The sequence below is a fragment of the Diorhabda carinulata genome, chromosome 10 (genome assembly GCF_026250575.1).
Source record: "Diorhabda carinulata isolate Delta chromosome 10, icDioCari1.1, whole genome shotgun sequence".
In the NCBI taxonomy this organism is placed as follows: Eukaryota; Metazoa; Arthropoda; class Insecta; order Coleoptera; family Chrysomelidae; genus Diorhabda; species Diorhabda carinulata.
Window position 1 is genome coordinate 11165178 of NC_079469.1, and position 27328 is coordinate 11192505.

Here is a 27328-nt window from a genome sequence, read left to right on the forward strand (position 1 = left end):
TAGGTCTAAAACCACTGAAATATTGCTGGGCGTGAAAGCTAGAGGAAAAACATTTATGGATTGCGTGGATTTTTAGAGGATGGACTTTTGAAATTGCCAAAATAAGAATAGTAAAAATAAAATGAAAAAGTTGCTTATCAAAAGCGCAAAGGCGCCTAATCCTAGTGCCGAGAATCTTTGTTGTGAGAAATACCTGCAAGCAGACTATAGATGTTTGCAAGGAACCATATAATGAGAGACTGAAAAACAAACTTCACAGTCAAGTCAAGAATTCCACTGTTGACTGGAGAAGATGGGTCAATCGCAGTGACCGCAAAAGAGAAGGCGGAATTGTTAAGTCGCAAGTTTGCTTCACATTCAACTCTTGATGCGCGGGGAAAACTACCACCCAACCTGCCTGGATTTGGTACATCTATGCCAGAATTTCGACACCGAAATGTGACACTTAAAGGCCTGAACATCAATAAAGCGACTGTTCCAGATGGAATACCGTCAATGGTATTGAAGAACTGCTATGCTATGCAAACTCTTTTATCTATCATATAAAAGAGGTCGGAAAGTTGCTAAAAAAACCTATTTTACATCCAACGAGAGTTTACCGGTGGTTAAAGAAATGTTCCATGGCCTTCTCGCAACCAAGACTTATCTCCAACTGATATCTTTTTATGATGAGTCTACGTGAACAGACCCAGAACAATATTCCAGTTAAAGAGAATATTCGTAAAGATAAGGGTAACATACCCTGGCAAAGTATAAAAGTTAATGACCTACCCTGTAAAATACGAACAGCGAAATATTTATTCCTAGTCAAACTACAGACAATTTAGTTTTAAGACAATGAAGAAGCAATCATAATGTGATAACTATGATAATTGGATCTCCATATTATTTGTTGGGAGAGTTGCAGATGTTTCCGAAAAGGTCATAATCGGTTAAATCGAATCTAGTGACCTAGTTTCGAGATCCTTTCTCCTGTAAGTATCTTCTTGAATTCGTGCACCGGTATAATATATTCTGTTATCGTAGCAAGACTTGTCGACCGTCGAAGAACGATTAAAATAGAAATCGCCTCTAATTGATCATCTCTTATGTGTTTACCTTGAACAGATTCGTATTCAGGACCGCATTCTGTCGAGATAAAATAATCAGAACGATTTGTATGTGTCTGTATTCTTTAAACAAGAGTTAATAATTATATAAGGCGAAAAATATCAATTTCCTTGTTATCATTAAGACCATGAAGCAAAAATGTGTTGAAATACTTATTAAGATATTTGAGTTTCCGATTGCAAAATCTTACTTGTTATGTATAGCATCCCATTCCCGTAAACTGTACAAACCCAATAATTTCGCAATATACAAGGTTTAGCTATAAAATAACGAAATTAGAGCTACCACAGAAAAAGTACGCATCGGCTTAAAGTTAATGACTGTCAACTGTTTAGTTTGAAGTCTCCTATTACGAATGCGATGTTTACCGTGTCTGTAGACAAACCAGTTTAGCCGTTGCCTTCTTTTGTATAGGGACAGTTTTTTGTTTTGCTGTGAAAATAATCTACGTAAAAATACAGCAACAGATTGTTGTAATATTTCACATGAAAATTGGAAAAACTGCAGTTGAAACTTATAATTTAATGGAATAAGTTTATGGCAATAATCTCTCATCAATCCTGTACCAGAGATTCATGTCCCATCCTTCTTGATCCCGTTTTTTCTCTGAACTTTCCATGTGACGTGAGTATTTGTATGTGAGTATTCACATGTCTAATGTGAATAGTGTCTATGAGGTGTCATACTGCATCATTAACTCCTCCTTGTGTATTGTATTGTTTTGTTCTGGTTAAAAGTGAATTTATTTCAATAATATTCATTCATTCCCGGGCTGTGGTATTGGAAAAATCTGCCGCTACATGGGATTCCATCCCCAAATCTTCTAGTTTATGAAAACAACTTTTAAGTTTTAGAGTTATGGGGAATTGGATATATTCATTTTCAATCCTAACCTGCGGGGATTTATTATGGGGTCGTTATTCACAGCGTCCTATACTTATTGCTCGCTTTTACGAAGACCAATTATTTCAGGAACCAGAAGTAAAATTACAGTGTTTAAATATTGAAAGATATATGTTGGTTTAATTATTTTTTCGTGAACACAAATTATTATTAGTTATTTCAGAATAAGTTTCCCGTGATTGTCGTACATTTTTGCCATCATTTTCGATATTATTTCGATATTTAGTATATAAAGTTTGATGCTGTTTTCGACGAATATTTCAATTGATCAATATTTCTGTCAACGTCAATTTGAATATTGAATTTTGAAACCTATGAATTTAAAAATTTTTACAAGAATTATTATAATTCAAAACCACCGAAAATCTCAATTAAATACTTCCCAGACAATGAATTCATAAGTATTCGAAAGAAAATATATTAAAGTTAGTCCACTTTGGTGTTTCATTGCCACGTTCCCAATAAGGAATGTAAAATATTCAATAATCAATATCCATTCATTTTTATTTTACCAAAAAGTATAAAGACAACAATGAAAAGGAAAGAAATAATAGATTAAAAATAAATACAAATGGTATAGGTAAAATAAAACTAAAAAATTGTGAGATAATAAGTGAATTTCAGTTTTTAAAACTAACACCATCTAAGGAGACATGTGGAGTTAAAAAAATTCTTAAAGCCAGATGAAAATTTAAAGAACATGGAACGAGCTCATTTTTAAATATATTATTCAATATATCTCACTAGGAAAAAGATCTCTGGATGAAGTTATTTCACTAAAGAGTTGTTTTATATCTTCTACGGCACTTTCCTGTACTTGTCTAAGCCCACGCCACGCCGGCTTTCATATGATTACCATCAGAAATGTTACGACATTCGAACAGAAATAAGGACATTGAATAGCACTTAAAGGTAAAATATATCCTACATTTACCTATGAAATCACGTCATCAAGAATTGCAAAATAGAAAGTCTTTAATTGCTGGCAGGAATTTGAAACTGGTTTATCAGTGCCGTCATAATCAATTAAACGAGCCTCTTCCTTAAGTTTTAAGATAGATAATTTAGGACCAATATCTAAATATCTAGTAAAATTCCAACAAAAATTTTGAGTTATCTAATGCTTAAATGCATTTCGCGATATTCAGTTTAGGATTTTGAAGTCTTCACTAAAGAAATCATTTGGAAAAGCTAGAACCTACAACTGAAAAATCTTACATTCGAATTTTATTATCTCTAGCTTAATTGAAAAATTATCATTAGTTTGTTTAGAAAAGTGTAAGAAATATGCAATTTTTTCTACCTGGTCCTTATTAGGACGCATCCTAAATAACATTTCATTCATTCATAAATATATTTCTCTACGAGCTCCTACACAAGACATATTTTTTTAATTTAACAGAAACGTGGGACAGGCGAGTTAGTGAACGTTACATTGAATATATAAATGGAATTGACGAAACTGCTGCAGTTGAAGATTTTTTACAAATCATGCCGCGGAGAACATGCAACAATATAGACAAATTCATAGATGTATTTGACAAGTCAACAACGTCAAGCATCTACTCCTGGGTGAATCCAGGACATTCCACCACCCCCTGTCATGCCAATAGGTCCTCATCCTGGTTCGCCTGGCGGTTTAGAGACACCTTCCTCTCCCCTTAGTTTTATGGGAGTTTCGGGAGATCTTCTGTTGTTGTTAAGGACTAACACGGAGGTTATATGCCCTTATCTTCGCGGTTCTCTGGTCGTGGTAATGTGTGCCTGTGTGTGTGTTTTCACTGCATTGAGTAACCCCTTCTAACCTTCTTCAGCAAGAAAAGATTTAATTTCAGTGGTCCTTCGCCTTCTTTAGAGCTGTCCCCGACCTTCTTGTTGTTCAATGGACATTCAACGCTTGTTTTAGCATTATGTACTGTTGTTCCTATAGTTTTTTTCCTGTTTAGTAATAAAATCTTACCTATCGCAAAGTTTTGTACAAACTAACATCTGATCTCTACAAAAATCAAAGAGATACAGATATTTTCACCTTAAATGCGAAATACTGTATTTGGACTATTTTGAATTTCGTAAATTAGCATTTTAGAAGTAATTGAGAAGCCGTCAAATATTATTGACCATTTTATATACATTTATGTTAAAATAAAACAACAAATAATATTTTAATGTATATTCAATGTCGAATTATTTGAAATTAGTTTTAAAGAGCGAATTTATTACTTCTTTACCAATTCAAAAATGTACTAATGATATATGCCAACAAATTAATATTTATTCCTTCTGTTTCGAAATTAAATGGCTTCTACAGAATAAATATTCATGAAAGTGACTTTTGTGATAATTGCGTAAATTGAATCTACATTTATTTATTAATTTCAGGGATCTATCTATTGATTAATGCTAAATTATTAATACTATATAAAATAACTTTTCGCTATTGAAGGTAATTCCTTAATATAATGACGAAATCATTATTACCATCTACTACTACGTAAAATATGTGTGATTGTAGAGTTTTACAATTTTCAATTCAATATAGATAATCTTCCATAAAATGATTGCTTTTAAGAGATTTATACAAGTATTCTGTTGACGGATAAAATAACTTGTTTCACTCGATTTAATGAGAGACCCGTCTGTTTTAAAATTTTTTGATGTTTTAAAAATTAAGAACAATTGAAACGAGAAATTCAGCATATTAGAAATTGCTGGATACCTGAGAGAATCAACTTATGATAGCACTTTGGAAAGCAACCAAAAAATTGAAAAGGCCCATTCTACGAAACCCATCCAATAGGAAAGAAGATGGAAGTTGGGTACAAGATGATATAGAAAAAGCAAATAGATTCGCGAGAAATAACAAAAAAACATTCCAGACTAACGAAGGTGAAGAAATACAAGACTCGAATGAACCATAACGGAGGATTCTCCTCTTCAAAGTTACTATGGAAATTAGGACAAATATAGATCCTAAAAAAGCTCCTGAATATGACCTCATCATCAGGAAAATCCACGCAAAACTGAGGTCTCGTCGACCAATCCTATTAATGCGTCATTAAGAATGAGATACGTACCTAAGCTATGCAAACCGCCCTTGAAAGTAACATCCTACCGGACTATTTCTTTTTTCCAGTTATAAGGTGCAACCACAAAGCGAGTTTATTTACAAAATGTTTATGGATACAAAAAATGACTTTTTTTAACAATATGGTAAAATATTCTTCCTCGTTATCTTCGTTAAAGTTTTGACCAACTAGAATAGATAGTAGGGAATGAAAGTCACTAGGTCCTGGCTCTACGGACGATGATCAAACACGTCCCAGCCAAATTCCTGTAGTTTTTTCTCACGTTCGTAGTATACGGTACAGGCATTATCATGGGAAAAACACGTTTTGACAATAATCCTCGGCGCTTGTTGTGTATTTGTATGGTGTATTCAAGTTTATACTGGCTCGTGTGCACTTAAATCACTTGGAGCTCGCGATTGCAATAATTAGTGTTTTAAATGACGGATATTAGCAATCCATATTTAGGGACAATTAATTTTTCTATCCTTTGAAATGAAAATTAAAAGTGATGACCGTACGACCAAATGTATTAATCATAAATGTAACTTAATTTAAAATTTATGAATATAAAGATATTTATAAAACAGAAACTAATGAAAAAATTGATTGATTGTATAGTTGTTCTATTAACAATTGCAGAGGACAGTTAAGCGAGGATCAATGAATATTTCATAAATACGCACGGCACTCATACCAAATTAAAAAAAGCAAAATAATGTTTATAAAAATCAGTAAACATCTAACAAACCGTCAGTCTACGTGGACTCAATGAAAACATCGAATCGTTAACATACGACGATGTATTGATATCTAGTTAGCCTAGACCAGATCCATGCATAAGCAAAATATTGCAGTGTATAGTTTGACGTCAAAAAAGTAAACCAGAGTTACTTAATAAATTAAAAGAAAAAAGATGTCCACCAAAAATTGTGAAAATCGAAAAATTGGAGTATCGAGCCGTCATCAAGTACCTGTATTTAAAAAGGTTAAGAGGTAAGCAGATTTACGAAGATATGCTCAATACCCTTGGTGATCAATGTCCTTCGTATACGACCGTGAAAAATTGGACTGCAAGCGTCAAAGGAGGTGAATTTTCCATTGAAGATGATGACCGATCGGGAAGGCCAGTTTCTGTGTCAGTCTCCGAAAATATCGATGCAGTTGATGACATGATTTTATCAGACCGTCGAATTGGGCTAAAACGGATATCTGAAGAACTGAATCATATAGTTCACGTCAATTTAGACATGAGAAAATTGCTGCGAAATGTATCCCCAAATGCTTGAATGTTGACCAAAAGCGTGCAAGGGTAGAAGCATCGCGTTCGATCTGTGCTCGATTTGAAAACGATGTAGACTTCTTAAACCAAATTTTTACTATGGATGAAACTTGGGTACATTTCTACGATCCAGAAATAAAGCAACAATCGATGGAATGGCGACATTCTAGTTTTCCTATACCTAAGAAGTTTCGTGTCCAAATATCTGCTGGAAAAGTTCTTGCTTCAGTTTTTTGGGATTGCCATGGAGTAATCATGATTGATTTTTTTGAATAAGGGTAGAACAATAACTGGAGATTACTATTCGACATTACTGATCACTCTACGGGAACAAATTAAAGTGAAAAGACGCGGAAAGCTATCAAAAGGTGTTTTGTTTTTGCGGACAACGCCACTGCACACAAATCTCATGTTGCCATGCAAAAAATTCGTGATTTAGGGTTTGAATTAGGGTAGACACCCCCTTATTCACCAGATTTGACTCCGTCCGACTATCATCTCTTTTCTCAACTGAGAAAAAGTTTATGAGGTCGTAAATTTTCTTCCAACGAGGAAGTAATAACAACTGTGGAGGTCTGGTTTGCAGAGCAAAAAGAAACATTTTTTTTAAAGGTCTAGAGACGTTGCAGACGTTTTGTTTGGTTCTTTGGTAGGCTAAGAATTTTTCAATATATCCTCGTAAATGCATTTCTGTTGGCCGAGCTGTATGTACACAATTTCTTCGAAATATTCCTGCCAGACATTTGCGTCGCTTGGTGAAATTCATTTAATGCATGAATTTCTTTAAATAAATACAAATGAAGACAATGAAATTGCATAGTGTAGTGACAATAAAGACATGTATGAATTTTATAATAAAGATTTAGATATACAAACACAGTAAGTTGTTTTAAATATATTCAAATGTTTAAGAAAGGAAAATATTCGGCAATCAGATAATGTAATCATAATAAGAATTGATGAATTAACTAGAGTAAATAAACTTTCCATTTATCGAGTAGTCACGAAAGGGGTTGGTGTGGATCATTCACAGAACCGAAAGTATGTAAAGAAAAACTAAAATCTGAAGATTTTATACGTAGGACAATTTATAATTTATATAGGGAGAACAGGGCTGCGACATTAGAAATAATAGAGTAAAAAGTAGCAGATAATCTAGAATACAATTATGCTGGTTTAAAATCATTACGTCATGTTTCGTCAGCATGAGGTTTTAAAGACAAAAAACTGAATAAAATGATGGCAATAACCGAATCGTTAAGGATCGTTCGATGGCGACAAGATTATTTGCATCAGATAAAAGACTACAGAAGTTCTAATAGACACATAATTTATCTAGATGAAAAATGCTTTGATAGTCACGATGTAATAAATTTCGATTGGGTCGACAATAGTGAAAATTGCTGTTTGAATGGGCCACGTTCTAAAAAAACGCATTATAATAGCAAAGACGGTTTTGTGTCTAATGCTTTATCAGTATAAAATTTTAGCATTTATGTCTTAAAAAAATATTCCTTTTCCTGTCAGCGATCGTAAAATGGTCCAACAAACAAAGAATTGCTTACTGTTTTTAAAGGTCTAAAGTTAGTCGAAAATTTTTTATATTGGCAAGCTGTGCAAAGAACAGGGTCATACTATTCTCAAACTACCTCATTACTATTGCATATTTAACTCTCTAGAGTTAATATGGGCAAATGTAGAATCAGAATAACGAAATTGTAATCATGTCTCAGTTAAGAAGTTGTAGAACTCGTAAAGAAAGTTCTAGCAGAAGACCGCCAAGATCTTTGGAAAACTGTGTTGAACATGTTATCAAAGATGAAGATGAGTATGTGGTACACCCTCTTTACAATCCTTTATAATTCAATCAAATGATGACTCTAGTTCAGATGATTCTGACTACCATTATTATTTATAAAAATACTTTAGAATATAAACGTTTTCTTTTCTTTAGATTTATTTACAAAGAATTCATTTTCTCTATGGTTTTTGCTTTGAAATTTTTTTTTCAGAAAAAAAAAACGAATGGGGTACAAAAAGGGCTCAGTTCACGTCTAGTATCCTGCTTAAACCAAACTCCCTTAACCTTAACCTTAACCTTAAAACAGGCAGATATATTTTACTCGTCTATTTATGTTTTATAATCCAATATTCAGTTGTAGCAATTAGCGAGGTATAATAAGGATTTTCTTATAAGTTCCCAGTAGGACTCCAGTTAAGGGCATCTGTATAAATAATGGCGTTATAATGCCGTCCAATTTATAATGATTCGATTGCCTTTCAACGAATACTTTCTCGCTTAAGAAATAATTATTTTTAAAATTATTCATAAAAATGATAAATTTATAAAATGAGATATCTACGCCTATGGTAGATCAAACAAAATTGTCGGCAAGGGTTTTTATATAAGTTTTTATAATCTGCAATTGATATTGGAAGAACTATACAAGTATGATGTAAATAATAGTCTTACTGTTATTCGCGTTTATTATTTAGAAGCAACAAGGCATCCGGCCTAAGACATACATATTAAAACTTTTCTAAGAAGTCCAATGGGTGTAAATATTTCCTCTCCAACGCAATATTATCTAAGAGTAAAAAAATGATTCAAAAAATCTCAAATTGTTATCAATTATCAACTGAAAAAGTTATTTTAAAAAAGGACAGACTTATCGATGGAGATGTGAAGTATTCATCGGCAGGATAAATGATTATTTTTATTTTGCAATAATATGCTTCAATTTGCTAACACATATTGATGGGTTGATAGAGCCAAAATTATTGGCGTGGTCGTGTGGCACTTTTTACTTAACGCGTTGTGTAGCCAAGGTATTGAACTACGTGCCGCCGCTAAACTCTCATATTAAAATCAAAATAGAAATCTATTCTGATTTTTTATTGGTGTTTTCCTAGCTAAGAAGTAAACATAACTTATTCAAACAATAAGTTGTTTTCCTTATAGATTTTCGTTTGTTCCATTTAAATTCCTTTGATCAATATCATTTCCTTTCATTGAAAACAATTTGTACCAATACCAAGAGGATACTCTCAACTGCAAACATCCTTTTACATTATAAAAAAATACTTTGTTTGTTCACAAATTCACTGAGAATTTAAATAAATTAGATGAGTTACTCAGCACTTATATTTCTATCATTTCAACCAGTTGTCCAATTAAAACTTCATCTGTACCTACTCCAAAAGAAAAAGTACTACTCTATACGATACGATAGAACAAATTACTGACATATTTTTGAATTATGAGCGTATGAAAATTGAGAAAGTTCGCGTTATGCAATTTCATAAATTCTTCTTCGATTCAGTGGCGTACAGAATTCATAAACACTTTTATATTTTCATCTACGAAAAGTTTGGAATAAACATGTGTTTTCCCAATATTAACGAAACACACTGAATTCATAACGTTGGAAGGTTTAAATAAAACATACTGTACGGTGACAAATGTATTTTTTAACGTAACCTACAAAAGCTTTATACAGAACATTCAACGCTTGATGGAATGTGTTGAAGATGTTGATGGTATTGAATGCATCATGACCCGTCTGAGATGGAAAGAGATGGTATTCACACTGAAATCAGTACTAGAGCCATTAGTAAGGGGCTCCATAGGATCCAGATGGTATCGAACTGGGTCCGCTTGGGTATCCGGAAAAGCTTGGACCTTGAGAAATTTGGTTGTATTGAGCGACTTGGATGGCTTGTTTGATTCCTTCAAGATCGACTCCTACTACACGGTATTGGTAGCTTGGCACTCCGTATTGTGGTGAAGGAACACCATATTGAGAAGATGGACCGTGTCCACCACCACCACCACCGCTGGAAGATGATGAGCTTTGTTCTTCTTTAAGCAAAATTTGACGGACTTGTTCGAGAAGGGCTGGGTCTACAGATGCTCCCTCATTTGTTTGACCACCAGGTGACACAGGTGTGTATCCACCACCTCCGGACAGTCCACCCCCCAAGGAGAGACTGCCACCCCCGAAGGAGTAGCCGCCACCCCCGCTGGGCCTGCTGTAGCTGTAGCCTGAAGGCGGCTCGGCTACTACAACAGCGGCCAGGGCAAAAGCAAATACCTATAAAAAACAAAATGAAAAAATTAAATGGAGAAGAGGAAAGTATTGGAATGTGGTATAATATATATTTTAAGTTAATCGTGAAAGATAATATCAATGTCAACAATTGCTGTTTAGAATGTAGAATGTTTAGTGTTAAACATGTAGTAAGTAATTTTCACTTTCTATTATCTATTATTACATTACTTTCCTTTATGGGACAAAAGGAAGTCATTTAAAATTCTATAGATTATACTCGGTAATGTGAAGATCATTTAAAAGGTGCTTGATTGTCAGTTTGCATAATATAGAAATTACAATGCACGCCGTTATCCTACGGCCGCTTCCGTGTAGAATAATTATTATTTTTCTTGTTCATAATTCTGTCGACATATTGTTAATGGGAGTCATGGAAAAAATATATCAGTATATGGAAAAATAATGGTTTTTTAGATTAAATTTTGAAAAATTCATAGAAAAATCTTGGAGATTCAAAAAATTTAACCAAATATGTTCAGCCTCTATAAGAATATTTCTATGAAATAAGACATTTTGTATTTTATTAAAGAGAAAATATTCACAAAAATATGTAAGAATTTCTATAATATATTTATTTGTTTCATATATTTTCTGGAATAAAATTTTTTTTAATTTTAATCTATTTGAATACCTAAAAAAATTATATCTGACCATCCACTATCAATATGTATTGAAAAAAATTTATAAGTAGAAAAAAATTTGAGATATTAATATTTTTTTTTCGTATATTCCCTAGATGAATTATTTTGGATGCTGGTACTGAATAATATAATGAATAATAGTTTTTAAATTTTTGAAGGCTTAATTCCAGTCTGTATTGAACTAATCCTCGAAAAATATTTATCAAAATAGACTAAGAGTCAAGAATAAACGAATAAGTTGACATAAATACAAAAATATATAATTGAAAAACGAGACGAAAGGTATATTTCTTTCCACATTATAATATAAAATGAAAATATTTTTTTTCAAGAACTCGAATGAAAATAAAAAATTTAATACGATAAATTACTTCAAAGTTATCAAACGTGGAAGAAAATAAACTTTGTGGAGCATTTTAACACAAATGTGTGTGTGTGTTGTGAGAAATTTTTGTGGTTCAATTTTTTCTTTCCGTATAGTTCAAAATCCGGTTATAATTGATACGTTTTAGAGTGAATTTGAATTATCAAAAAAATAATTAAATATACAATAAAAAATTATGGAAAGAATTGTTGCAGGATTTGTCCTATGGAAAATAAAACCACAAAAATTTCACTGTAAGTCACTTCACACATGAAAATCCATTTGTGTTAACTGATGCGTTAAAGATGAACACACGCGTAATCCAATTTTTTTTTCAATTCGCAACTTACCACACTATAAGAATTCATGATGCGTAGTTGACTGGGTCTAGTGGTGACTGTAACGTTTCTGGTATGTTGCGATGTTTTTATACTGACCCAGAGAGTGAAGAGAGGTAATCGAGTCTTCAGAAGATGGCATGAAACGACTTTCACACTTGTATATGTATATCCTCTAAGATTTTTGCTACACAGGTGAATTCTGCCAAAAAAATGTTCGCTCGAGGAGGTCACTGTGTTGAGAATACATATTCTAAATTATCATTCAAATTTTAAAAGGTTTATTACATTCACAATTTAGATGTGGAATGAACTGAATAGATGAACTATGAGTGAACAAAATAGTGATTGTCAAAACCAGTAGCAAAATTTATGAAAAAATCTATAGGTAACAACATCAAAGACCATGCTAATAATTTTGAATTTCAATTGCCAGTTGATTAAAAAGATCTTATGGACGTGATAAACGTGCTTATATTATTTGATAACTAGGTTGTGGCTGAATCTAATCGAAGTCATCTAGAAATGAATTTTTAAGTAGACCAGAGAGTTATAATTATAGTTACTATCTACAGAGCATTATTTACTAACAAAAATTTTGGTTACTACTTAATAATTATTGTAGAGAAACCGTCAACAAAAATAAGAGTAAAATCGGATAAGTTTTTATTGCTTTAAGATCAAGAGAGTATCATGAGAAGTTGGAAAAGAACACTCTGAAGATAGAATTAGAAAATAAAAAATTGGGAAGAGTTTGCAGCAGCCAGAGGTTTTAACCCCGATTGTCAATTAATATATGTATTTAATATGCGATTTCCATAAAGTAATGCATTACCAAATAGAGTTATATAAAAATGATGATACCACTCTGAAGAGAAGTAATTACTAAAGTAAGGGCCGATAGACCCTTTGTGCAATTGTCTATGCCTCTACACTGGATTGACTTGAGGGAAAATTCCTAAAACAAAACTACATATTTTTTATCAAGATAATGCGTTTTTCCACCGAGTTTAAAAAACTATCTAACATTCACTTTTATTACCAGACGGGGACCTTTGATTTATGGCTATCCTCACATTTCATCGAACGAGGAAGATAATCTTAAAAATTCAAACTCCAAGAATGAAATCAATGAATTAAAACATCACCGAAACAATGGAAATAAAGTTCAGGGGAACCGAATTGAAAACTAAGATCTATTCAATGCCCTAAAATCTTGTTTCTATTCTAGAACGAAAATATTATTGAATGGCAACGTACATGTAGCTTGACTATTATTTTGTTTATTATTATGATTATATATTAACACCTAAAATCAAATTGTAGTTGTGAGGAGTACTATTTTTATCATAACTCTAGAAAAATTAATCTCCGATGTGACTTTGTTTACCTCAGGAAGCTTATAAATTCATTCGCTAATAGCTATGCTGTGGATATTTTATTCTAGGAATCACACTCGCGTCAACTATTGTGATGAAGCTAGTCAATTACTCGTATTATGGTTTTTAGCTACTTTGACTTTGCGTTAGACTATTTAGTTTCAATACTTGACTACTGCGTTACAAAATTAAAGGAAATCTGCTCTGCAACTCCTATGATACACTCACTTTCCAGTGACTTTGATGCTGATCACTTATCAGCTGGTTGCGACTCCTAGCCTAGACGTGATTGTAATCACAATTTCCGAACGTCGCTCTCAATTTTCGGTGGAAATTTTAAATATGAAATATGATCTACAAGAACCTTTTGTTCTTTATTTTTGTGCGTAAATTATTCCATAATAATTATTCAATTGTATAGTAGATTCTAAATATTTCAATAATTGTTATTGACGATTGTGTAATGTAAAATAGCTCAATACCAAGTTATTTTTATGTTGAAATGCCGAACAGTGCGAAAGCCGTATGCTTCAGTAATCAATTACTTTGCTCATGAGAACTAATCACAGCCACTATAGCTGAACGCATTTACTTACTGATCTACTGATCATATCATACGACTGTGACCCGATTAACTCGATCAGTTTCCGAACGATTACTCGCAGAACAATACTGCATATTAGGAAACTTATCGAATTATTGTAATAAATATGATATTAGTATAAGTCATAAAGGACATAATACATTATCCAAATATTTCACTGAATTAAAATCTAAAACACCAAAAAACGAAAGAAGTAATTTTATATATCAAGTGCCTTGTTCTAATTATGACGCTGTCTACATAGGGCAGACATCTCAGTATTTAAAAAATAGACTAAGAGGTCATCAATACGATACAAAATAGAACTGCATTGATGAACCATGAAATATCAAAATAGAATAAATTCAATTATAAAGATTCAAAAATTCTTGAAACGAAAAATAGAATTTTTAGATATGGTTCACATTCATAAGAACGAAAAAGCTATAAATGATAGAAAAGACCTAAATAATTTGAGTAAAATTTATATCTCTACTTTGTAAATTCTAATAAAACTACAAATAATTTAATTGATTACTGCTATATATTTGAGATGCAAGGACTAAGGAAAAATTAATTTTTCAGAAACAGAAGAGACCTAAAATCAAGAACATTTGGATACAAACATATCAAAAGGTCTAAGAAATAAAAAACTACTCATAATATAGCTGGCAAAGACTCCTTTACAATTCATATATATATATATATATATATATATATATATATATATATATATATACCAAGACGAATAGTCTTTGCTGACTAGTTAGAACAAAACTCAATATATTGGAGCTTGCACCAAATGATGGAAGGGGAAAACTCTTTATTAAACTATAAATCCAAGCTTTTCGGAAGTGTTCTTTCCATTATCAGGGAAACAACAATATAAGTGGAGAAGTAAATAAAAACCCAAACCATGTAAATAACTTAATAACTTATGCTAGGTTCTAACTGAAACTAATTCTCTAGTAAGCCGATCGGCGCTGATGACGTAGCTTACTGGCCGCTAGGTAAATGAGTGGAGCGACGTATTTATTCGAATTTTGATTAATTGATTGTAAAGTAACTATAAATACTGAAGAAACCAAATTAATTGCTAAATTTAAGTTATGAAATGCCCCTTTCCATAACGTAATAAGCCAAATGTCGTTTCCAAGCTGATTACGTTTCAATTTCAAGATTTTATGACTTCCGATCCTTTCTAGCACGACTTCATGCATTCTGAAATGTTAATACTTAAAAATAATCCAATCAAAACCGTTGTTAAAAATTTTTTTTTCTATTAACATTAAAAGTAGACAGAAGTTATCAGCTCGATAACCGAGTTTTTCGTTTAAACAAAGCTTTTGAGATTTATTATTTCAAATCTTCATATGTGACGCCGCAAACTCACATACTTATTCTCACAAAATGGCTACATCTCTCTTAAGACCTACAACTCCAAAGTTCGTATATTTCCATTCCATCAATATAAAAAGGCCCAAGGCGTTGGAAACGAAAGTAATGGGTGGAGCGCACATCTTGAGCGCTGTAGGCGTACAATATGACGGTTTAGTGAAAACATGTTGTTTAGAATAAATATTATGCATTATTGAGGTGAAATTCAATTCAACAGCATTTTCATTGCAACGTCAGTTTCGGTATTGTACAAAATGACTTCTTTCATCCCTATTGTTCGAATTATCCAAGGGTGCTACAATTGTTGTGGGTGTTAAATAGAATGCTACACTTTGCTACTAACTCCTCCCTTTAGAGTTTAAATAGAACACTAATTTATTGATTGGAAAAAGTGGGCGGTAATAGAAAATCACGCAAGAGGAATAGTATTCAACGTATTTTATTCTATTAAAAATAAAAGGGTGTTGTCTCCAGTTCAGAGGCTCTATTTATAACAAGAGGTTGTTATATCACTCTGATGAGACGTAAAAACGTCGAAACTAGTCCGGGGTTACAGCTCTCCCCTTGCAGTTGCAGGCTATTGGAGATGTTGATATCGAAAAAAAGGTCGATGGACATCATGTTCTTTATAAGGGATGTAATTCAATATTCGTTGCGGTATTAGCCAGGAAAGTAGTTTTTTTCTCCTTTCGCAAACGCAAACAATCATTGCGCGTTATTGAAATTAGAAATAATATAAGAGATTACAAGTGGCTTTTATATATGTATATAGTTCTGATATATTAGATGCACTTCGTATATTTCAATATTTATTTCCTATCGTTACCAGCTACGGTTAGATTCAAGAGTTAATTCAATGGTTTGCGGCTGAAAGTGAGGATGGTGCCAGATAGAGTTTGCCGGGGATTGTTTAACTTTATAAATATGAACGTTCTGTTATGGGACTGTGGCAATCAAACATCAAAGTGTACTCTTTTTAACATATACTTCAAGTTTTTCTATACTATGTATTCATAATTAGGGACTGAAATTGAAGATATACGAGTAAAATAAGTTTAAGTGAAATGTGGTAAAATATATTTTTCATGAAATTTTCAATTCAATTGGTTTAAGAAATAACCTTCAAAATGACAATAAGACATAAATATGACGTTTATTGATTTTGATTGCTATTTAATTGTTTTTTTGAAAATTAAATTCGTACATTGAACTTTGGTAGGTTATGTCGTTGAATTTTTATTGAATTCATTTTTTTCAAAACCTTAGTCAGTACCACTGATTCCTTGCAAGGAGGATTCAATAAAATCATAAATGCGCAGCTTCATCTCAGCCTAATAGGCGTCTACTGTATGAATTATTATTTTAAACCTCCGATAATCTATGAAACTGTATTATAATATGCACTTCATTGGTTATCTTCATAAGACAAATCTATGAATTGTATGCGAATAAAACGTTGCAGGCATTTAATAAACTTAAAAATAATTTCCAGCAATTTCTTTTGGCAACTTTCATACTAATAAAGTAGAGTAAAATGAAATAAAGTAAATCAAGTTAAATGGTTAAATATTTAGTAGTAGGGCTCCACCCCAAACTTACTCTAAATTTTTTTTCGCGCATATAGGGTTGTTTTTTAGTGCCCAAAAAGTAGATGAGGTTAAGTTAGGTTAGATTAAGTTAGGTCCATCGTTGAAAACTTGTGAAAAATGTGTGTTTTTCTTTTATTTAATATTATAGGTTTCAAGCACTTGACAGTTGATCATACTCATTATTTCGTGGATCCTGATTCTGGTGCATACATCCAAACCGTAGAGCGAAAGTGATCCAAAATACGAGCGCCATGATTATAACATGGCTGTTTAGACGCCATTATGTTAACCACACTGATTATATTGTAATTGTTGATAATTCATGATAGGAAATAAAATAACTTTTCATTGATGTATAATGTTTTATTTAAAAAATATCTTCCTCACGTTAAAATAACTTATTGTACCCCTTAAAAGGATCTAAAGTGAAGCAAACAATTTTTAGAGTGAGTTTGGGGTGGAACCCCGCTTCTAAATATTCACCGTTAAACACTTTCCGAGATAAGTTGCAAACCTCCATTATTTGGCCGCTCTGTACATCTCGTTGAAAGTACATTCGTATTGCCTAGATACATCAAATGCTCACAATGATGTCCAAATCATAAATAAACCAATTTGTATTACATCTAAGCGAATCTAATCATTTCAACAACTACTTTGTAATCAGGTTCCATATATTGGACCGAAAGAATTGCAATAAATATATAATTAATTGTCATCAAATAGAAGAGAATGTAATTTTTTTGCCCCAAAGAAATTAGTGACCCCGAGAGTAACATTAGTTTTATAACCGTGCTTAATGTAGTGAATTTAAATTATTTATAGATGAGAAAGGATAATATGAAAGTAATTTTCAAGTACCTGCGAGTTTTTCACAATTAATATTTTCATACCCAAGTAGCACAAATAGTATGGTTAACGGAAAATAACCGTTTATATAAAATTTCCGGAAGTTCAACATAGTTAGGAACACGTTTATACATTAAACAGCTTTTATTCATCTGAGTAGGACCATTTTACTCGAGCGTTTATTTGAGGTTGTCAAAACATTCACAAAAGAACACATTTTTCAATTGCATAAATTTCTGATTGAAAAATGCTTGGTGTGCTGCCCAGGCTTTCAGAGTGTTTGGTTCTGAGTCCGTACACTCTTATTCTAGTTCCGTCTGGTGTATTTGATTCAAAGCTTTTTCTTTGCAACGTCCCTCGCTTTCCAGTACTATGTGAAGAGTTGGAAGATTTAGAATCACTTCTAGTACAGTTAATGGGCAAGATTTCATGGCCTCAGTTGCACATAAGCAAGCCAGTCTTTGTACCTTTGAGAGAGTGTTCCTCGTGGTATTCAGACTAGCTCAAGTACCCCAAACCATTGCTCCATATGATGTGATTGGTTTCACAATAGCCATGTACATCCACCTTAGTATCTTTGGGCTACAGCCCCAATTCCTCCCTTTAGTGTTTAAACCGTTAACGTTCACGGTAGACTTTTTTACAATATTTGACACATATTATCCACATCTAAAGATGCAAAAATTTCAGAGATAGTTTACCACAGTAAAAACGCTTCTTATCGATTAATTTGATCGCTTAAATGATAAAAATCAAAAACAAAGTAACGAGGTCTTTTGACCACAAAACTAGCGGCAACATACATTTAATTAAAGTTAACTTAAACTTAAATAACAAATTTAATAATTTTTTATTTAAATTTTCAATTCATTCATTTCACAATGATTGATTAGAATATTGAATTTTATTAGTAATGAATCTAATTGTAAAGGCGATAGAAAGGCCAATTAAATTAAAATTAAATTTTCGAAATACGACCTCGATATTGTTTACTTTTCTGTTTACAAGCTACAGCTTTTAAGAGTTTACTTTCGGATTGCATGTACTAAATCAAGACGAAATATTTTGGAACGAAATATACCAAAATATTCACATTTAGTTAAAAGGATTTTTAATTTAGTTATATATATACACTTCTATGTAGGCCAATGCATCAAAATTGTTTATTTTACTTTTACATCGAAGACCTTTTGGATAATATTGACAAAAATAATTATAGGAGAAATGTTTATTGTAAATTTTAAATTAGTTATTGGGTTACATTATATTCACTAGAAACCTACAATATTACTATTTTTATGTTAGATGGAATGATTTCATGTAATAATGTGAATTAATTATGTACTTCGTAAAATGTTGACCTGCTTTTTTCGTGTACTACTTTAAAGATTTGTTACTATCGTTTTTTTCCAATTACATAGTTTTAATAGACATAAATGTGGGTGCGCCTAATTATTAATTCCTTAATATCAAAACGTAGAATATACAAATCAGTATAGAAGAAAAATATGTAAATTCTACGATAGTACAACTTGTATCAATCAAATAAAATAAGACATGAAAAGTTAAATGAAATATACTGAGCAACAATCGAAGTGGATATTTTTTATTCTTCTAAATTTTGCATCCAAAAATATTCCTAAGAGAAATCCAATATTTTTAGCTTGTTTTTTATTCTTTCTTTGTGTTGTTATCTCTTGAATGAATCTTGGAATCGGTATATGGAGAAGTAATATGCAGGTTACACATGGGAGAACAAGAAAGAGCCACAACTCAAGCTGACTGCATGAAGAAACAAAACATACACCAAGTTAACGATCAACAGCTCCTTTAAGCAAGTGTTTATGTACATCTGATATGCAAATAATGTTGTGGAGAGAAAATAGACAATGATATAATGGCCTCAACCACTTTGTTAGAGACATATACTATAACGGACTCGCTGACTCAGTGTGGCTGTAAGATATCCTGACATAGTTATAAAACCGATAGTTATGCCATTTGATGGTGCAGTAGATGACAGATTTGTTTTAATCGATGATAATATCCGCCTCCACCGTGTGAAAAAAACGTATTGATTATCACAAAATTGCAAGAATGGAACGTTTGATTTGAAATGTCCAGGTAGTGGAACCGACTCCTACAGCCTCATCAAACTTAACAATAAGTTAAAAAACAACAGTTTTTTCAGGCAATTTGCTGGAAGGACGATTTCTAGTCAGAAGACGGTTGAATGCACGTAATTTGAGATCAAAAAACGCGCTGCACATTCAAGGTTAACAGCGGAGTAGAGGGTATTTCAATATCGTTGGGGCAATTGAGCACAGTTAATGGAACTTTCAAGACTAGAGGTATTGCCTCTTTTCGGACGAACCAAGACTTCGTTTATACACATCTGATATGCAAATAATGGTGTGGAGAGAAAGAAGACAACGATATAATGAACATTTAATGGCCGCAACCACTTTTTTTGAGATATAAGCTATAATAGTCTCGCTGACTCAGTAATTTTGATTGATGGATCAATGACGGCCGTAAGATATCCTGAGATAGTTATAAAACCGATAGTTATGCCATTTGATGGTGCAGTAGATGACAGATTTGTTTTTATCGATGATAATGTCCGCATTCAACTGGCTCCTTTTTATATTTGTCAAATAAGATCCAGGTATCCATAATTTGAAAAAAATCAAATATCATTTACACTTTATCAAATTGTGGTTATAGTTGGGGCAGTAAAACATTCGGTGAAAGAAAAAATAACAAAGGATCCTGATGCCTTCAGCGTCGTCCCATTGTTAAATTAATCAAGTACTTATTACACATTAGTTTAATCTGAATAATTTTTTCACTACAATAATAAAAGTTATCATACAAATCGCTATGAAATATTGGAAAAAAGTATCAACGTGTTAATCTGATTAGCAAGACTTTCCATTAGTTTGTAAATACTATCCATAACATACTCGTTTTCAAATTATATCTTTTCATATTTAAAGCAACTCTTAGTGATGCTCTTAATTTTCATATATGTTAAAATTTCATATTGTTTGAAACCTGTAGTGGGAATTTTGCTTAATATTCATAAATGATTGGATACATTATCAATTACAATGTCTGAATTTAGCAGAATGTTTAATAGGTGCAGATCGGTGAACCATTTTCCAAATAATGCCACGGTCATGTGGTAATCAGCACAGGATAAAATAAAGATTCCTTAATATCCATTTTGTTGTCAACCTTTTTGTGTATGCAACCACAATATTAAAACACAGCGAAATGTCTCTGAACAATTATAGTCTTAACTAGAGCAAGCACGTATGTACAAAGTAGATAGTAAGTTGGCTTTATAAAATTTGATTGCATCTTCAACTTTCATTAGTTTGCAATATGGAATTGAAGTTAATTAGTTTAATTAAATATTCTGAATAATCTTCGAGGAATTACAAGAGGCTGTGATATTTAACAGGTACACAATAGGTAGAGTATTTATCTGAAACATCTATAAAATCTTCACTATGGCTATGGTCAGATAAAAAAGATCCGGATAACTCCCTTTCAGATGATTGATTGTCTTATGCATCTACTGCTCAAGTCTCACTGGTCTCACTGGTTGATGTTGTAACGATAATATTTTCGGCATCCTTTTCTATACTCCTTTATTGAACAGGAGAGCCGGGCCCTTCTGTGGTTGCTTTTTTATTGAAATTTCTCAATTAGCAGTAGACCACGACCCCTCCTCATCTGCCAAGTAAAAATTACAAATTAAATTAAATTGCTAAAATTTTCTCCATATATCTATTAGCCATTAGATCATACTAGAACCACCCCCACAAGCAATCCGCTCTTCAAAGCAGCAAACTGCAAGTCGTTCTCTTGATCTTCGGTAAAATTTCTTCTTCGGTCGCTACCATGGAGGGATAATCCGGTGTCATCTGAGAACAGACCAGATCCCCAATGTTCCAACGTCCAATTCAGATGATCCTATGAAAAACGCAGGTGTGTTTGCCGATGAACTTGATTAAGTTCTGTACCAATCATAGGTGTTTTAGGGGACCGGCTATTTTCCTAGAGTCTTTATCCCACTGTCTAATAGTCATTCCTCGCACCTAGCGGAGCTGTCATTGCACTTAAGCGGCATCAAAGTCATTGCCACAATAAAGCGATCATCACAAGTGGTTGTAAATTTCCTTATTCCTGTTCCAGGTCGCCTATGCTCTTCGAACTGCCTCGCGAATCATATCCAATTGTTCAGCACCAGCTCCCTGACCAAGTCCATTCTCGATTAAAGCAATAACTTGTGCGGCTGTTTATGGTGTAGTATGCATTTGCACACTATTTAGATAATTACAACGAATAATATGCAAATATCTGTTTTAGACGCAATAATTTTAATATTTGACAAATTTTCGTTACAATTTCTTCATAAACACATTTCATATCTTTACCGATTGCTACGCATATAAACGATAAGCCTTGCTGATAAATTCCAATCAACATTAAAGCATATTAAATTGTTTTGTAAACAGCATATTTCTTCTTTTGATCTGATAAATAATATAAAAAAAGATAGTCAAAATCAAAAGTTTATTGTATGTAATAAATCTAAGTATAAAAAAGATTTATGATTTAACAAAATAAGCACACAGCTTATATTTACCAACAATAGTCCATCATTTCAATGATTTTATATAAACAATCATGCATACCTTCGTCAACAACAGAGTACTATTTCGAAATAGTATCAAACACGACCTACAAACAAAGTCACCAACATTGAATTAATACTAAATACCTATGTCAAAATAATTTTCTTATACATTCAACATCACCAACAGAAAATAATTTATGTTGTGTAGAGAATCTGAGTGTTGTTCCTTAAGGCGTACTTACAAGTTGCAACTGGAAATAGTTCTATGTTCGCGGTATGACTCGGTAACGTATGCACTAATAGAGACTTAGCCTGCTAACAATTGGACATTTTTGTAAATATAAATATGGCCGTCTTCGAGGTATCCGCGGCCAATTTACGGCTATTCCAATATAAGGAAATATCGTTAATGAGTTTTTTTGATTTGATACAGTGTCGTTACGGGTGTGCGATGTATACTATATATCGATTGACTAATTCTTTTCAAACTATTCGACACTGGATCGCCTATCTCAAGTTGTCACCAAAAAGCCATCACCCTCACTGAATTCAAATACTTAATAATAGTACACTACAATTCAATAAATTCTAAACTCGTGGCCATAAATAACGCACCACCCTTATTATAATCAAAACCTAAAATGTTTATCTTCTGGGTTTCTTTTTATTTTCTATCACAAAAAGTTAAAGTATCTTAAATGTTAGCGATAAAATGTAGCAAAATTTCTGAAAGAATAGTCGAGTTAGTTGGACAGGGACAAAGTTATCGGGACGTGGCAAATCTGTTTGATGTACACCACAGAACCATTGGCAGATTGATGCAAATATTTTGAGAGATCGGTTCACATTCTAGGAGGCCTGGACAAGGACGTCCTTCAGTTTTAACTCCTCGAGATGGCCGTGTTTTTTGCAATTAAATTCATTAAGAAATCGGTCAATGACAAGTGTCTAGCTTAACAGCCTTTTACGAGAAGTCCGAAATGTAAATATCTCCAGGCCCTTTTGCTAACCAGGCAGCATCGTGCTGCTAGACTAAGATTTGCAAGGCAACATTTAGATTGGAATTTAGAAAATTGGAGCCAAGTTTTATTTACTGATCAGACAAGAATCAATCTAAGAGGTCCAGATGGACGTAATCAGATTTGAAGACGGCGAGGAAGAAGATTTGCTTAGTCTTGTATTATTCCCAGAGAGCCGTTCCAAGAAGGGTCTATCTTATTTTGGAGAAGAATTTGTTTTAATGCTCGCACAGAATTAGTATCTATTCCTAGACCCGCCCTTAACGCAGCAAGATACATAACTGACATTCTTGAAAATCCCTACCTAAACGAAGTAGGAATTTATACCCTGGACTGGCCACAAAGAAGTCCAGATATGAATCCAATCGAGCATGTCTAGGACATTTTAAAACGCCGCATTCGTCGTCGAAATCCATCTCCTCAAAATTTAAATGAGCTTGAGCAAGCGGCATTAGAGGAATGGGAGAACATACCTCAAGAAGTGATATAGCACCTAATTGAAAGTATGCCCAGGAGAATATTAGCAACAATTATATCCAGAGGCGGAAATACACGCTACTAGCGTTTTAAAAAAAAGGAAAATTTACCTCATTTGAAGCTTGCAGTTCAATTTTTCACGGTCGCATACGGAGGACATTGATCACCAAGGGTATTAAGCATATCTTCGTAAATCTTTTTAATACAGGTACTTGATGATAGCTGGATACTCCAATTTTTCGATTTTCACAATTTCGGTGGACATCTTTTTTCTTTCAATTTATCGCGTAACCCTGGTTTACTTTTTTGACGTCAAACTTTACACTGACACTTCTAATAAATTATTGTTCGTTGCTATGGTAACGCAATATTTTGTTTATGAATGGAGCTGGTCTGGGCTAACTAGATATCAATACATCCTCGTAATTGCCGTTGAAAGCGATCTTGTTGATTGATTTGAATATGATGAGTGAAAAACAATACTTGAGTCAGTAGCTGGCGTGATTGGTTTATTGTTTGATTGATTATGATTCGAAGAGTTTTGAATTGAATTGTGTATTGTGATGAATTTATACAACAAATATTTAGAGAAATTCTGACTTGTTTAATGAGAACACTGATTATTTTGTAATGTTTGACTTTATAAGTCGAGAGAATTATAGTGATTGATACGAGAATGTTTGAAATTACCAATTGATTGTTATGGATTTGATTCAGATGGAAAAAGCGTGTGATTGTTTTATTGTCGTGCAAAAGTGAATTATGTCTTTGACCGCAATATTTACAAACTGATGTGAGAGATTTCTCATATAAATAACTGGTGTAACCTTTTTAATCCGTTGATTCTGGATTTTATTAATATGGTGAAGAATTTGGCACAGTAATAAATATGATAATTTCTCTTACAAAAGAAAAATCTTTTATTAGGCACTGGTCTACATGATTTCTGTAACACATTTCAAATAATTTTTTTATAATGGTAATACCTTCTGAATAAAAGAAAAATATTCATAAAACCTCATTACGTACTTTTCGATATGATCTATAGATCTTTTTTTGTTTACAGCTATGTCATACTCTAATATTTTTCTAACTATTTTATTGTATCCTATATCTTTACTCTTTTTTGGGTGATGATGAATATCGCCATTCCATGGATTGTTTTTTCCATTCTGGTGTGACGTAGGCCACCCATGTTTCGTCACCAGTAACAATTTGGTCTAAAAAATCTTCACCTTCATTGTGGTACCGCTCAAGGAAGGTCAATGCACTGCCTAAACGTTGGGTTTTGTGCAAATCCGTCAACATTTTTGGAACCCAACGTGAACACAATTTCCGGTATTTCATGTTCTCGGTCATAATGCGACACAAAACACTACGAGAATATTGAGTTGTCGCACAATGATGAAATTGTAAAGCGTCTGTTTTCTCTCACCCATTTCTTTACCATTCCATCACTCATAATGTTTTGTCCGTAAATTTCACAGATCTCACGATGAATATCGATCGGTTTTACGCCTTTAACACTAAGAAATCGTATAACAGCCCGTACTTCACAATCTTAAACACTCATACACAATGAAGAATCAGACTGTAATGGCGTCAGTGTGTAGACAAGAGATATAGGTAACCAGCGCGCATGTGCGGACCGCCGACCTTGGGGTTGCGGCGGCGAAATCGCAAAACGGTACTTACTTAAAAAATATGCCTCGGATTATCAATTCGTTATTTATCTACAAACCAGCAAGCGTTGGCCAGTTTTTGCTGGATAATTCCCTACTTTCTGGATGTGAATAGAGTAAAGAAGTTGCTCCTGGAGAAACATATGAATAGTTGTCGTTGATACGTTAAACTTTAATGATATTTTGCGTACGCTAGATGTGGTATCAACATCAAATAATTATTAATCTCATCCAAGTTTTTCCTTATGCCAATAATATGATCTTGGGTAGTATGTAGTACAAATATTTGTTCATTAGTTATCCAAGAAATGTTGGATTGTGCTTAAAAATTTTAGTATTTTCGATAAATAATTAAAATTTATGATAATTTTCTTCAGAATGTCTTTTTATGGCAAACGGTTTCGTTGGCATGTCCAACGATCTAAAAATCTACAAATCTCCTAAGCCATACCTTGTATCTAGTTAAACAATGAGTACATTTTCGGTTAAAAATTTCATTTTTGCTATATTTAAATTATACTCTCTAAAAATTATTTTTTTGTGTCCTAGCATTATTTTCACGTCATCTACTCACTCCCGGACACCCTGTATATAAGATTTTATAGAGTGAGTTTCTGCAGAGGATTGTTATATTTGTGGAGGTGAACTTACAATCCAGACCATTTTCTGCAAATTTGAAAAAAATTATTCATGTATTTAGATGTTACTGTGAGCGCTGTGTCAGCGGTAGTTAGTAATTAGCTGGAAGTGGATTATATGAACAATATTCACACGTAAAATCTAACAGCTTTACGTGAATAATTTGATGTCAGTGAATAACAGTTATTTGCGGATTTACACCCTTTTTTTATCGTATCCTATTATAAGGACCATTTAAGCGGGCGCGAAGAGTTGCAAAAGAAAAACGTCTGTGTTCGAAAAATAATTTTTTATTCAAAAATAGTTAATTTTTCATTCAGTCGATCAGTAAGGGACATGGGTGATTCCGTTCTAACTGTGATTTTTTGTATTCAAAATTTCAAGATTTTAAAATTTAACTTTTCTAACTTTTTTATGCATATTATTCATCTATTTTACTGTAAAAATAAAACTCTAAGAGGAATTTACTACAACTTCAAAGTATCACGAGCAAGACACAAATGTCGGATTTTGAGTTCCACGGTACTGACTCATTTATCCACGGTACTGACATGGTAACTTAAGATATTAAACAACAAGTGCATCAATTTTCCTCAGTTTGATCATAAACATTAGAATTTATAAGGTAATTAGTTTAAATCATTTGTTACGACAAAAAAAATTAATAATTTATCGGTAAATTCTAGGAATGGACATGACACGGTACTGACATTCAAGTGATGTAGTATAAGTTTTCTTTAAGTGGCAAGTTATATTGTATAAAAATAATGTTTAAATATCTTAAGAATTATTCAATTAACACAAAATTTTTATTAATTGATTATTAATTAATGACTAGTACAAAAAAACAATACAGGACATTGAATATCACAGTTATAATGGAATCACCCACATACCATTTTATAGAGGCCGACAAAGTACATGAGATGTCGATATATAGAAAATAAAGATACCTTGTGATAGAGAACTTGAGAGTTTTCTATTATAAATAACAAGTTAATGTCCAATATTATTATTTTTTTGGAATAAATTTAAATCATGGATGTTTTCAATCTTCTCTGTACGCATTAATTGCGTAAATAACTGTTGCAGAATCAATGTATTATCAAACATAATTCAGAATACTTCTAGTTACTAACATCTTTACGTAACGTATACTTGTCTTGAATGAATCGGACAATTTTTTATGGTAGAAAGTGAATATATATATAAAGTAATTTAATTACAGCCTGGGCAATACTTTGACA

The 27328-nt window shown here is 32.6% G+C and overlaps 1 protein-coding gene across 1 annotated transcript; it reads right to left on the reverse strand.

Moving 5' to 3' along the window:
* Positions 1 to 9811: 9811 nt before the first annotated feature.
* LOC130898538 (loricrin) lies at positions 9812 to 11864 on the reverse strand. Its single transcript, XM_057807918.1, has 2 exons — positions 11828 to 11864; positions 9812 to 10454 (listed from the first exon to the last, which is right to left on the reverse strand). Exons 1-2 carry the CDS (start codon positions 11843 to 11845, stop codon positions 9972 to 9974), a joined length of 501 nt encoding a protein of 166 aa, XP_057663901.1. The 5' UTR covers positions 11846 to 11864; the 3' UTR covers positions 9812 to 9971.
* Positions 11865 to 27328: the final 15464 nt, after the last annotated feature.